This window comes from Calonectris borealis, chromosome 20 (assembly GCF_964195595.1).
Source record: "Calonectris borealis chromosome 20, bCalBor7.hap1.2, whole genome shotgun sequence".
NCBI classification, from domain to species: Eukaryota; Metazoa; Chordata; class Aves; order Procellariiformes; family Procellariidae; genus Calonectris; species Calonectris borealis.
The window spans coordinates 14,244,463-14,259,098 of record NC_134331.1 but is presented as its reverse complement, the minus strand read 5'-3'; the positions used below and the strand labels follow the sequence as shown (position 1 = coordinate 14,259,098).

The following is a 14,636-nucleotide window of genomic DNA, read 5'->3' as shown; positions in this document are numbered from 1 at the left end:
GGAGCCAAACACCCGCTGAAGGCAGGAGGCTCAGGCCATCCCCACAGCACGAGGCTGGAGCAGCCAGGGCAAGTCCTGCCCCCGCAGCAGCCGCCCAGGCAGGCAGCACCACCGCTGCCCTGCTGGCACCGGGGGGAGGAAGCTTCTTCCGGCCCATGCACACCAAATGACAGAGACTCCTCACATGTGAATGTAAAACATTTAATTTAAAAATGTTGACACTACAATATATAAAATAGCTATTATAAATGCACATAGTGTATTCTATAGCTGCCAGGTTTACGTTTTTAGGAAACTGTAAGTTACACTGTGGTTAAGACTTGTAGTTTCACCCTCTGAAAAAGTCCACGTTTGATCACAGTGATGTATGGTCAGACTAACAGCCCCAATTGTTAAACACTTGGATCAAGTCATAACCAGTTTTATTGCAAAAGGACCCTGTACACATTTATATCAATTCTAGTACCTTACAAGTTTAGCTACCCAACAAGTCATTAACATACAGAAACATGCATGAGAAGCAAGAAAGATCACCCATCCCTTCTGCATATTAGCAACTTGTCACTCCTGAGCAACAAGGCTCACATCACTGAGGTTTATGTGAACAGTCACTTTTAGCATTCATCCTGAGTGAAAGATGGAATGACTTAAGTACAAATGCAACATATTATAAACAATTTCTTACAAAAAAGTCACAAATTAAAACCAAAGTATTTTACAGAATTTACTACAAAACACCGTAAAAACAGCCTTCACTTAAGCCCTCTCCCCCCGTATCCTGCGAGCCAACTGGATATCTTTGGGCATGATGGTGACTCTCTTGGCATGGATGGCGCACAGGTTTGTATCTTCAAACAGACCCACCAGATACGCTTCGCTGGCCTCCTGTTTCAAGGGCACAAGAAGAAATGTCATTAGAAACCCTCAGTGGAGCACACTCAAGGGGCCCGAGCGCCGCGGCCCAGCAGGCCACCAGCAATACCTGCAGCGCACCGATGGCTGCACTCTGGAACCTCAAGTCTGTTTTGAAGTCTTGGGCGATTTCCCTGACCAGCCGCTGGAAGGGCAGCTTGCGGATCAGCAGCTCCGTGGACTTCTGGTAGCGACGGATCTCACGGAGGGCGACGGTGCCCGGCCTGGGGGGAGGAGGGAGGGAGCGGGTGAGCCGAGGCAGGGGCTGCGGCAGCGCCAGGCCGAGCCGGGCGGTGCCGGCCTTACCTGTAGCGGTGAGGCTTCTTGACGCCGCCGGTAGAGGGAGCGCTTTTCCGGGCCGCCTTGGTGGCCAGCTGCTTGCGCGGAGCCTTCCCCCCGGTGGACTTGCGGGCGGTCTGCTTTGTACGGGCCATTTCTCTTCACTTACCTACGAGGACAGCCAGGCGTGACGCGGGGCCCAGCTCTCCCCATCCCCGCGGCAGCACGACCCGCCAGGCCCGGCCAGAGAGTCGTGCTCCCCCTCCGCGTCCCGTTCCCTCCAGCCCCAGAGCGGCAGATGTCAGCGGGCTGCCCCCCTCCCCCGCCGCTGCGGCGGGCAGGCGGCCAGCGGCCTCCCCCGGGAGGGGAAGGAGGAGTCACGCTTCCCCCTCCACCCCCGCTCCGCGTCGTGGCCCGGCCGCTCCCCTCCCCGGGGGAAGCGGGCTGAGTCACGCCGCCTCCCTCTTCCTCCCGGGCTGCCCCAGGGAAGGGGGGGATGGGAACCGGCCGTGGCTCAGGGCACGTAGGCAAGCCCGGCCTGCCGGCCAGGCTCCAGGAGGGACCGAGGCCGCCGCGGAACGCGCAGCGCCGCCGCCCGCCGCGGAACACGCCCGCCGCCCGGCACTCACCGCTCGGAGAAGGAGGAAGCACCGGTGCCGGTAGCGCTGCGCGCCGAAGCCTGCGCTGCTCCTTCCACGAGGCGCTCGGCAGCCAACCACCCCCTCACTGCGCCCGCCCCGCCGCGGGGACGCGCGTTTTATAGCGGGGGCGGCACACGGCGCGGTGACCTCACAATGCCTGGAAGCAGCGCGCTGCACCATTGGTCGGGACCTCCGCCGGCGCCGTGGCGTCACAACACACAAAGGCCGTGCTCCGGGTCCTCGGCGCTGATTGGGCGCATGCCCGGCCGCTGATTGGTTCTTAAAGTAGGCGTTCGATTGGGTACTGTGAGCCGAGAAGGGGCCAATCGGCGGCGGGCGGGCGCTCTGCGCGCTGATTGGACGAAACGGGGCAGGGTTTGGATCCTACCCTTTGTCGCAAAGCTCCACAATGGGAAGTCAATAGGAGCGGGGCGAGCGGCGGGGCGCGGCGGGGCGGCGGGCTCCCCCGGGCACCCCCCGCCCGGCCCCGGCCGCCCCGCGGGCCGCCCCCCGCCCCCGCCAGAAGGCGCCTTGCCTGGCCGCGGTGCGGAGGCGCCCGGCGGGGGGCTGCGAGCGGCGGGGGCCGGGCCAGGCCGCGGGGCCGCCGGGGGGGCGGCGGGCCCCCCGCCTCCGCCTCCACCCCCCGGGTCCGCAGCGCGCAGGCCGCGGGCGGCGGCGGCCGCCGGGCGGGGCGCGGGAGCCGCGGCTCGGCTGTGGTTCGCGAGCGTGGCGGGGACGAGCGCAGCCCCTGGCCGGCCGGCGGCGGCGGGTACCTCCCGGTGTTCCGCTGCAGCGGCCGAGGAGCGCGTGTGGCGGGGCTCGGCGTTGGCCTGGGCGGCCCTGCTGGCCCGGGACCCCCAAGGGCCGGGCGGAGCCTGGCCCCTGGCCCTGCGCCGCGCCGGCGGGGGGAGCTGCGCCCCTCGGCGCCCCGACCCCGCCGGCTGCAGGGCGCCTTCGGACGCCAGCGCTGAAGCCAGTGGCAAAGGTCCATGGCAAGTAGAAAGCCAGAACCCACCTTCCCTGTCGGGAGGACAACTAGCAACCAAATAAAAAGAGTGTCTGTTGGGGGGAGTCGCTGCCTGGAGTCACGCCTCGCTGTGTGTTACTATTGCACTGCGTTTGTAGCGACTGCCGGGAGCGGTGGCGGGTCCCTGCCCCACGGGAAGGGCACCTGGCTCGGGAAGAACAGGTCCCAGATGCCCCGCAGTTGTAGCGCGCAGGATATATATATATATATATATATAGTGAACACAAACGCCTGCTCCACCGCCGCTCCCAAAGGTATCCGTGAGCTCCGCAAGCTGGATGCAGCTGTAATCGCGCAGACTTTGCACAAGGTTTTGCGTCCTCCCCGAATGCGTGAGTCCCCCGGGCCCACACCCAGTGCAGCGGGCAGCACGAGCAGTGCCGCGGCGCGGGAGCTCGGCACGTCGGGAGCGCGTCTCTGGCTCCTCTGCCTGCTCGAGTGAGTCCAGCAAACGCGCGCCAATATGGTGCGACAGGACCGTCATGTGTGCCAGGGCCAGGGCTGCCGGAGGGACGTTGTCTCCTGCACATCTCTGCCTCTGGTCCTCATTTTCAGGTTAATTTTCTTTCTTGTAAAGGAAAATGTTAATTACTTATCAGAGACAAAAAGCTGCATGTCAACAGAGTGACTTGGGACGCGTAGGTAAACAATCATTTGCATTGTACGTGTTATGGAAATTCCGAAGTAAAGGACTTGCCTTTCATCTGAGTTGTTCATGCTTCGGAGGAAGAAATCTAGAAGCCTGTTCTGATGATAACAGCATATACTTTAAATTTGTTATTTGTGAGAGTGTACTCCACTGTCACTAATGCCAGGAGACCAGTGCCTAATGTTTGTCACCGGGAGTTGAGACGCTCCGTGGGTATGTCCTTCTCCATGGTTTTGTAGCAGTGGCTGCTTACGCCTCTAATTTTAGAGATACTTTTGAGTTTTTGTTCCCTTTACGACCGGAGAAAAGCTGTGCGTCCTCTTGGATGAGGCGGGCCGAGGGAAAGGCGTACATGCCAAAGCTGGAGAGAGCAAACGAGCAGACGTTAACAGGGACCCGCACAAGGATGGAAGTAAAGGCACCCTGGGCACACGTACCTGGCACGTACTAAACATCTCCCCGTTGCACGTCAGAGCGTGCGTTGTCCCGGCTGTGAAACAGAAGAGAACTGGAAGAGGAAACGGCATCAGTACCAGATTGTCAATTAAACATCAGCGAACAAGGATTCGACTCCAGGGTTTCCGAATCCCTGTGCACGAAGTGCACGTCGACGGTGTTTTCAGTGTGATTCGTCGATAATTGGAAGGTTGTTTTCTTCAGGTTCATCGGTGACAGTGATTTTATGTTGGGTATATAGGTGTGTATATGTAGATATTAACTGAAATACCTCCACAGGTATTGACTTACGCAAAGTTGTCCTACTTGACAAAGAGCTGCATAATTACAGTACTCCAGCCTCCCACGGAGGGTTGTTAGGTGAATAAGGAGGGACTGATATCCTATGGCTTATTCCTCCAAATGCAGGGGAATCAGCTATTAAATTACCCTGGTAAAAGCCTGCCCGCAGTAGATGCTGAATCAGTGTAAATGAGAAAAAAGTTATTTTCCTCCCCAAAACAGCGGCACAGGCAGCACACAGACCAGGCCCGAAAGTTTATTATTAACATCGTTCGCCCCGCGCGTGCTGGCAGAGTTAAAAAAAGGTGTTTGCCTTATAAATCCTTGCTGCCCTTTACCACACAGCTGGAGGATCCCAGCGAGGGAAGCGGTTCTGTGTGGAGCCCAAGAGATCAAAGTCCTATTAAAAGAAGCTCCTCTCATTTCCTTCCCCGGGAGAGAAGTTAATTTACGGAGGAAGCTCTTCGCATGGGAATTCAGCCGCTTCCTTGGACACGGCTCTTCGGGGGGGATTTCCTCCCGGGGGAGGACAGGGAGCCCCTGTGATCTCCCGATGACCCAGCATCCAGGGGCCTTCGGTGTCACCTACTCGGAGGTAGGTTCTCCACGCTGGGCCTTCCTCCTCCTCGGGACTGCGGTGCTATTCCCGGCACTTCCTGGACGGCCGTGTCCCGTGGGTGGGGAAGGCCGTGGAGCGATGAGGGATGCCAACACTAAAATAGCCCTTTGGCTGGGACGCCGAGCTCCCGCGTCCGCGTCCCGGCCTCGAGGCGGAGGGAAGGGGGGAGGAAGGAAGTGAGGCCGCCCGCCACAAATAGCTCCCGTCCCCTCACAGGCCTCCCGGCCCCGCCTGCCTGGAGGGGCTGGGCCGAGGGTCCGCCCCGTCCCCGCGGCTCGGCGCCGTCCCCGGCCTCGGGCCCCCGCTCAGGGCCGGCCCCGCCGATGGGGCCTCGCAGCGGGCAAGGCCCCCCCCCGCCGCCGGGGGGCGCCCTAGCGCGCCGCCCCCCGCACTACAAGTCCCGTCGCCCCCCGCGCGGCAGGAAGTGCGGGCCGCGCCGCCGCGGGGCGCCCCTGGGAGTTGTGGTCCCGCCGGCCGGAAGCCGCCGCCCGCCGCGTCCCGGGTTGGCGGAGAGCGCGCGCGCGGCGGGACTACAAGTCCCACCCCGCCCCGCGCACCGGGGCGGCAATGGCGGCGGCGGCGCCTGCGCGCGGCGCCCTCCGTGCGGACCGCGCAGAGTGAATAATAAAGGTCTCCTCGGCGGCGGCGGCGGCGGCAGCGGAAGGCAGGAGGCATGTCCAAGGGCCCGGTGGCGAGCGGCCCCGCCGCGGCCGGGCCGGCGAGCGCCGCCAGCGCGCTGCAGGCGCAGCCCGAGAAGCCGCAGCACTACACGTACGTAGCCAGAGCTCCCCGCCGCCGCCGCCCGCCCGCGCGCCAACACGCGCCTGACGTCAGCGGGCAGCGTGCGGCACGCGCGCACGGAGACCCGCCGCCCGCCCGCGCAGCACCGGCTGGAACCGGCTGCGGCCGGCGCGGGCCGGCGGGTCCCGCCTGCGGGGGGGGCGGGGCGGGGATGAGCGGCTCCCCTCCCCCCCGCGGGTCGCGCCGCGGCGGGGGGCCCTGCGGCGGGGCGGCCGCCATCGCAGCCCCGGCCCCTGCGAGGGGGCGGCCGGCCGGCCGCCATCGCTGCGCCCTGCGGCCCCGGGCCCCTCGGCGGGGTCCCTGAGCGTGCCCTCGTCCCGGGGCGGCGGCCGCCCCCCCACGCGTGTGTCGCCTCCGGCGTGGAAGCGGCGGCGCGTTGGAGTGTCGGGCTCCTCGTGTCCCACCGTCTCCCCGGTCCCCCGCCCCCGGCGGGGTCTGGGGGCTCCTCGGGCGGCGGCCCCCAGGGGCCGGGCCCTGCTGGCCTGCGGTGGGTCCCTCGTCGGCGGGGTTTTGCACGCGCGAGGGAGATCCCCCGTGGGAAACGTTACACGAAAATCGCGAGGAGCGCTTTTCCCGTTCTCGCCTTTTCGCACCCCGCTCGGTGCCGTTGCCCTGTGAAGGGAACGCCGCCGGTGTGCGTTGCCTCCGTCGCTGCGGGCGGCGCCTCAGAGAAGGCTTATTGCTGGAGCGCGGCTTCCCTAAGCGGAAAACGCCATTTTGCTGCGTTGTCCCAAGGATGTACGACCTCCTGGAGCTTGTGCGGTGTGAACTTGGCCTGCGATAAGTTGTTTGGGTTGGAAGTCCTGGCGATGACATTGGGTTCTCCTTTTGCAGTAGGGATAACGGGGTGGATTGCGAGTGAGCGTTGTCTTTGTGAGGATGGGCTAGCGAAGTATAGGATATAGCGGATGGAAATAGGTCAGGTGTTCCCTGTCCTCCTTAAAAGAAAGAAGCGTGGGACTGCTCCTTGTGAACAAAATATATGCGCTGAAGTCTCTGCCCTTATCATTTTAGGGTGTTGTCCACATACAGAAAAAATGTCGTACAAATTACCCCTATCTGTCGCTTGTGTTGATGCCCCCGCCCAAAATGAGAAGGGCAGGTTCAGAGTGCGGTCTGTATTCTTTTAGTTTGGGTTTTCATAAAGTTGGTGATGGACTTCCTCCTTGCGTTCACACTGTGATACATGGAATAAAAAGAGCTGCAAGAAATGCAGCAGCATGGATCCGTACAACCCGTACGCCTGCTGCAGGGATCACGGGCTCCGTGACATCCTCTTCCTTCAGGCTGTTGAGAACACTGAGTCTATGGCAGAACGAGGGCTTCTAGGTTTTATGTCCATCATGAAGATCCTGTTGTGATCTTCAGGGAGCTGGCAAGTCACAGCCTCAGGTTACTTCATGTCTGGTGGTGTCTACAGGTAAAGTTTGACCGCCTTACAGGAGCAACTGGAATGAAGGAGTCTGCTAGGACTGTCACTGCAGTGGTAAGGGAGGGTACAGGATCTGCCTGTGGAGACGGGGCGACAGCAACAACAGAGAAGCAATTGGTCAAAAGCGAGAGGGGGGAAAAACCCAGGTGACAAGGAGATGAGGTGGAGAGATTGTAAGTACACTAGGTAGAGGAAGACGACAGTGATAACATGGCTAAGCATGACCATGGAAACAAGGATGCCAAGGATTAGGAAAGAAGCAGTGGAAGAAAGAGTTCAAGAAATGGGAGGAGAAGAAGGTAGCTGAAAAGGACAGCGGAGGAAAATGGGACAGTGTGGAACAAAGGTGATGGTGCAATTAGCTTCTTTCCAGAGGGCAAAACATGTATTTTCAGACGAATGCTAAAAATACTTCAGTGAAAACAGTTGCAGAGAAGCTGAATAACCGTAAGTGAAGGATGGGTTTGGGGGCTGCAGAGTGCTGACAGCGGGATGCGAGCCATACTTTGAAAGTCTTGGATTTGTACACTAGGTCACATCATACTGTAAACCTCCTTCTAATAACATATGGGAACTTATTTGGTGGTCGTTCATGTGAACAAGTTGTATGTTGTGAAAATGTAAATATTTTCTTCCTTTTTTTTCCCTTAAATATAGTTTGTTTCCATAAAATGACATGAAGGTTACAAGTTGTAAACTCAAGTAAGCTTAATTATCTGCATACTTTCCTGTTCCCTGGGGACAGGCAATCTGGTGCTGGGGATGTCTGTCTTGGAAAGTTTTGGTTGTATTTGTTAGGAAATGTTCCAGTTTCCATATCAGTGTCGATTTCTAAACTCTTGGTATTATTTGCATGAGATTTTTAGGTACTTTGAACTGCAGTTCTAGGTCCTGTCAGGAAGCCTTTATATTTGTTCTAGATGTACAGCAAAAGAAAATCTGAAAAAAACAGAATTGTCGATGCTATCTCACACCTTTGGCACTGTTTGCTAGTGGAAGAAGAGCCTAAAAACCCCCTTTGATTGTGTCCTTGGTAGCAGTTGTAGCGTGCAGCTAGATACTCCTGGAGACCAAGTCATTCTAGTATACCCCAGACTTTACTATTTAATTATGAATGGCGTGTTTCTCATCTGTGGATCTGGTGTTCCGTTTGTAGAACTCAAGTGAGTAATGAAACACTCGGCAACTGCTGTTGTATTCTCTCTGGGTTGCTGGATTAGAGATTTCTGCCTGTGGCTGTTTCGCTCGATCCCGCAGCTCCCGCAGCAGGATGAGGTCGGTGTATTCCTTGAACAGACGGGCTCGTTTCTGGGGTACCTGCAGGCTGGCGTGGCTTTGGTCTGCTTCGGGTGAGGTGCTGTGCAGTGACTGCTCGTAGTGGGAAGTGGATTTGGTTTGGTTACGCTCTGTCAAACCTCAACTAAGTGTTGAGTTTGCACCGTTTCTTGGCTCTAGCTGGCATGGTTATTTTTGTGTATATCTCTCTCTGTCTTTAATGTGTTATCTACAAATGTGGATAGAGGCCGAGTTCAAAGAAACTGAAAGCAAGCGATCGGGCACTTGGAGTTGTGGATACCGAGTACTGTCGTGTAGTTTTGTTTTGGTACAGTCTATCCATTCAGCTGATCCCATCTTCATTGGTTTTCAGTCCGACTGGACTCTTTAATTGTGAATTGTAAAGATTGTATCCGCTGCTTGGGTGTTTATTGATCTGGTAGAATTTACATAAGCGAAAGTGGAGCAGTCCTTTGTTCAGTGTGCATTCACCTGGAAGTCAGACAGTTTAATAACTGCAGGAAAGCAAATGTTTGGGTGAAGATAAATTAACCCATTTAATAAAAAAATGAGGTGTGCCTTTACTCTAGTCTATTCAAAATGCACACGCTCAAAAGCAGCATTGAAAATATTCTGACTTAGGTGATAAACTCTTTGGGATGCAGATTTGTTGGGCATAACCCAGATCATCACTGCTCAAGATAATTCTCTCGAGTGTGCCCGTCTTAAATATGAGCAGCCATCCTGTAAATAAACTTCAAGTTTCCGTGTCCCCACAGACTGTACCCTCACTGGAGTTCTGGACAGAGATGCCTGGGAGCACGTCCTGTCCTCCTTTGTACTACAGCAAGATAAGCTTTGCGGTTATGCCTCTGCAGCGTAAAAGACAAAAAACTTGTCTTTCCTTTTGCTTTTGAGGGGAGGAATTGTGGGAAATTCCTGAAGGATTAGTACCTTGTAAGTAGCGCTAGAACTGCATCCACACAGTTGGTTGTGCTGCCGTGTTAGTGACTGCTGGCTTGCACTCACCGAAGCTTTATCTTGCAACCATTTCGATGCCAGCCATTGAGAGGTAGAAGGACTAGTGCACTTGAGTGAAGGACATTTTAAGTGGGGGTGAAAATCAGATTGGTGCAATGCTGTAGTTATAGCTCAAATCAAAGACTTTTTTGTATCTGCATGTTTTTGGGTAGTGCCATGTCTGGTGGTTTCTCCGCCTTAAATAGGAACTCTGATTAAGACAGCGATGGAAACATGGATGAAGAAGAAACAAAAATAGCAAGATCATAGGTGGACTTGGATTTCAATGAAGAGCTTGCACGCGCAGTCTTATCTCAAAATCTTGTGTTTAAATTCTTACTCAAAACCAATGGCACGCAAAAACACACCTTGAAGCATTTGTAGCAGCAGAGAGTAATCCTTATCTTCTTATCAGTGGACAGTGTCTTATCACTGGCAGGGTGAACACAGCATGTCTGATCTCAAATGTGCAGACTGACTCTCTGTGGAAAGTAAACCAAAAACCAGATGTGTAGCTAACACGTCTTTAGAGCTGTTGCTTTTTTTTGTAAGTGGCTTGCTCTTCTAGGGCCCTTAGCATTTATCTGCATAGTCTGTTAGATTATACTTTTGACGTGCTTGAATTGGGTGGCCTTCACAACCTAGGAAATACATTTAGGCTTTTGAAATTGTTTTTAGAAACCTTTTGTGTTCTTTTTAAACCATCAGAACTCTTAAAATAACAAACTGTTACCCTAATTCTGCTTTGGTTTACTGGTGACAACCCTTAGATCAATAAGCTGATACGGACTTATATAAAAATAGAAACTAGCCCTGTTGTTTAAACCAAAAAACCCAAACCAGAACAAACAAAACCCAAAACAAACAAAACCCCACACAAACAACCCAGAAAACAAAACCAACAACAACAGCAAAAAGCCCATGCATTTTTAGGTTTCAGATTTGGTAATAACCTGGGGATAGTTAGGAAAGCACAGAATAAGTCAATACTTCTAACCCAGAGACTTACCAGCGGTCTGCTGCATAGTTACCTGTAAATGTCAGCTTATCAGGCAAGTATAAGCTGGTTATTATTGCTATGTTTTAAGTCTGTGTAAACTTCACTGAGTACAAGTCCACCGCAAACTGTTGTTAGGAAGTGTGAATAGTTACAGGAAGTTGGAAATATAAAGTACTGGAGTGTGAACAGGAAGGGCTGCCTTCGTGGTGTGTGCTTACCACTGAATACACGCGCTGAAAAATAACACAGTAGATTTTACGGTTCTTCAAAGGATGCGTGTGGAAAGCCCGCAGCCTGGGAGATGGGCTGGTGGGCAGTGTGGGTCGTTGGGCTCCGTGCAGGACTGCGCTGTCCTGCTGGTTAGTGCACATGTTGAGCCACGAGGTGTTTCTCCCTTGTGTTGAAGGGGGACTGGAGCTGTGGTTTGCTTGATACGTTTACACTTAATAAGTGAGTATTTTTGGATCTCAAAAGTGACAGCGAATTCACATACAGATAACTGCTGTGTAGATGGCATATAAATATCTTGCAGAGAGAAAAGCTTCGTATACTGCTTTGACATTTTCAGAATTGGTTTTGGTCTGGCTAGACTTGGTATTTCAAAAATCCAAAACTCTGTGCAAGAGGAGAGGGATTCAGTTATGCAGAATTGTTCCAACTTGGAAAATGGTTCCTTCAATTTTTTGATTAAAAAAAAAAAAGGTATTATGTTAATGCTTATACATTGCTTATATTAGCATATAGGATAATTTTTTGTGGCATGGGAGACAAAATTAAAACTAATAGTTCTTTTAGAAAATCTCAGAGCTTAGAGTTTCCCATTGTATCAGTTTTTCTCATTTTGTAGGTTTATGTATTGTCTAATACCTTTTATATCGTGTGGCTTTATTTTAAGGAAAATTCTGTTGGAATTCAGTGTTTTATTTTCTTTAGATCTACTCTTTCCACCAGAATAAGGTTTTTCTAACTTCTGTGAGCAGCTGAAACGTGCAGCCTTCTCGTTACAAAGGGTCTGACCAACGTCCTCTGGAAAACCTTCCTGCAGTGCATCACGGCACTTCTGCCGGCCTGTTTGCTGGGTGTTACTGCCCCGGTACAACCTGGCGGGAGGGATGTGTCAGTACATCAGTTCATCACGTTTATTGTGTAGCGTATTAGCATGAACTAACTGTCACTGGTGGACTGTATTAATATACCAGGCTGCGAACTGGGGCAGCCGGAGAGCAGGCACATGTCCCCTTCTGTTAACCCTGTCATAAGGAGCTGTAGTTTCTGAGAAAGGAGAAGCATAAAGAGCTGGAGCAATAATGTCTTAAATTGCTGTGTCGAGGCTCGTGAGAACCTGCTTGTCAGGACCCTAAGAGCTATGTCCATTTTCAGAGGATGCCGAGGCGGTGTTTTGTTCCTTGTGTTAACTTTTTCTTTTTTGCTTTTTAAAAACTTCAAAACCTTTTTGAAAGCAGAAGAGACAAGGCTGAAAGAGATGATGAGAAGTTACCTGGTCCATCCCTTTGCCTAACGGAATCACCTACATCTAAACTGTTTCTAAGAATTTTTTTTGTCTAATTGTCATTGCTTTTTTTAATATCGTGTCAGTTAGTTTCCTCCTTAAAAACTCCTTAAACTAGATTTTGGTGAAATCGTGGACTACAAGAGGGAGACGATCACAGAGGTTTCTGTGTTATAAAGACTTTATAAACTTTTTGGAACATGCAGCACATCGCTTGCAAATCGGGTACAAAGTCGTTGCTGAAAGCTATGCCCTGTGTGTGCAGGGCAGCCAGCCAGCGACTCCCCAGTGTCCTAAATCAGTGAATGGTCACGTGCCAGCAGGCTGTAGAGCAAGTGCGATTTCTTAGCTACCTTTTTTCTCTGCTTTATTGAGAGATAGTTTGTCTTTTTTATCAGGGCAATCAAAAATACAAAGCCTCAGCAGAAGGGTGCATAGGGAGATGCTAAAAGCTTGTACTTTCTCAAACTCCGCCTAGTGATGACAGCCAATTTAGATGCTTGTGATGATTTTCTCAGCAATCTGTCTTGTGTATTTTGATCAGTGTTTGATGCAGTTAATACCCGTTTGACATTTGAAATATCAGTTGGAATGAGTGTTCCCTTAAAATGAATACTAACAATTTCTTCTCTTCTTAGCTTTGTTGCAGGCTGCCTTCTGACTCGTGCACCCTCACCCTGCCGTGATATTCATTCAAGTTTAGAAGGTTATTGTTACAACAAGAAAAGTCCTAGGTTTTCTTTGAAAGAAATACTTCAATTTTAAGTGCTAAAGTGCAATGATGGCAATGAAAGTGCTAGCTCACTGAAATGCTTGATACTGGCCTGATTCTTATCTCTCATTAAAAGTCAGAGACGTTTAATTGAATATAGTTGTCAGAACACTGGCAGAAGGGAAACTTACACCAAGTTTGTGGTCAGACAAGAAAAATCTTAGGCCATCCCTAGCTATCTGTTGGTCAAAAACTGCAAATACATTTCAGTAGAGCATACTGGCTTATTAAGAATAATGGCACTGTTAATTACAGTTAAGAAATTAAGGTTGGATTGCTTTTTATCATCGTATGCTTAGAATTTCTTTAGATTAATAAGCAGTCATGCATATATGGAAAGGGAAGTAGTTTCTTGAAACTATACCTGATGAATATCTGCGAAAGCCTGAATTAATTAAAGTCAATATTGTTTTACTTGTTAGCCTTCATCTTCAGCATGTCACCACAGTTCAAAAAGAAGCTGTTAGTCCACACCCAATATGCTCAGAGGTGATTTTTCTCCTCTAATTTTCAATAGACTGTGAACTTTCATTAATAGCATTTGAATATTACCATCATAGCAGAAATAAAAACAGCAGATGCCTCAGGGCAATTGTGCAGCTTTACAGCAACAACAAAAAAAATACTGTTTGCAGATTTAAAATATTTTGAGAGTGCCACCAGATTTATTCCTGTATTGATTAGTCAAAATGGAAAATGAGAAGTTGTGGTATAGCCTGGGGCTTGACCGCTGTCCCCTTGGCGGACAGCTGGTATACGTCTTGATGTCGACGTACCTGTTTGAAGCGCAGTCTGGCGTGGGGTGATATAATGGTGCTTCTTTGGACCAGTCTATCTGTGTGTGTAGGACTTTTGTTCTGAGGTATGCCTGCCTTATGGAGTGTCGAAAGAGTCCACTGGGCTGTAGCAGACATGGATGAAGTCTGATGCAAGTCCTGAACGGAAAAGAAAAATCGATTGAATGGCTAACATTGATTCTGCAAAATCAACCAGTAAGAGTTGGCTTTTATCTTTGTGCTGGCACATGTGTTACGGGATGCAGGTTCATGCTTGTTAGATAATCACTGTGTTTTGTTTGAAATTCACAAGAGAAAATGTCTGTTCACAAATGTAAGCCTTTCCAAAGAGGCTGCTGCAAATCTGGTTGGCATTTAACCTGAGAAGCAGCAGATGCCATTTCATTTTCAAATGTAGATTGGTCTGGATGAGACCACTATAGAGCCGTCATTTCTTGTGGAGTTTTGGTTTTCTGTTTTTCGTCCAGTGTAAGTACAGACCTTCAAACAGTTCATGCACTGACTTAAAACTCTTGTGAGTATGGGGCTGCAATCGATCTACGAGCTGTTTGTTAGATCATGAGGGATCTTGGCGTGGTCAGGAGAAGGAAGGCTACTGTGCTCTGTTTCTGAAGCACCTCTTGTGAGACAAGATGTTGAAGGTTAGCCACCGAAAAATGCTCATAAAAATCTGTAACTGAAACCCTGAGCTATGTAATGGCTTGTATGGAAATAATATTTTTCTGAATTAGCCTTTACAAATTCTTGCATGTGGGATGTTTTGTTTTAGGGAACTAGCAGAGTGAGTAACACAAGTTTTAAAACAGCCCAGCCCTGTTCCCAGCCTTCACTAGTGTTTCTCAGTTGCTAGCCCTGGGTAGGTTTTGTTAGTGATTGAATCGATGGTGAGAGAAGTGCAGTGTGGAAAAACTTTACCAGAAGCTGGGACTTTAATTTTTACAGCACAGGACGTCAGTGTATTATTCAGACCTTAATTCATTGTAGTCTGGTGCAGCAAACCTGATGCGTGTTAACTCCATTTGAACTCTGCCTTTCTGCAGACATTCTCCATGTGTCTGAGGCTACAAACACTCATGCCAGGATAAAGAAGCGTCATCCATCCGATCCAGTTAATGTAAGATAGAAAATTTATCGGGATGTAAGCTGAATAAATGACCATAATAG

At 51.4% G+C, this 14,636-nt stretch overlaps 2 protein-coding genes across 6 annotated transcripts in view; one reads left to right on the top strand and one right to left on the bottom strand.

The window, feature by feature from the left end:
* Window positions 1–187: 187 nt before the first annotated feature.
* Window positions 188–2,029, bottom strand: H3-3B (H3.3 histone B). Its single transcript, XM_075169992.1, has 4 exons — window positions 1,821–2,029; window positions 1,219–1,360; window positions 983–1,136; window positions 188–885 (listed from the first exon to the last, which is right to left on the bottom strand). Exons 2-4 carry the CDS (start codon window positions 1,344–1,346, stop codon window positions 757–759), a joined length of 411 nt encoding a protein of 136 aa, XP_075026093.1. The 5' UTR covers window positions 1,347–1,360; window positions 1,821–2,029; the 3' UTR covers window positions 188–756.
* Window positions 2,030–5,421: 3,392 nt separating this feature from the next.
* UNK (unk zinc finger) overlaps window positions 5,422–14,636 on the top strand; it is a 45,518-nt gene continuing 36,303 nt past the window's right edge. The window contains exon 1 of one of the 5 annotated variants that reach the window (XM_075169987.1): window positions 5,422–5,636. In XM_075169987.1, coding sequence (XP_075026088.1) covers window positions 5,539–5,636 — 98 coding nt within the window. In that variant the 5' untranslated portion in view covers window positions 5,422–5,538. The remainder of the gene's footprint in view (window positions 5,637–14,636) is intronic. The other 4 variants (XM_075169989.1, XM_075169977.1, XM_075169985.1 and 1 more) reach the window with 4 other exon arrangements.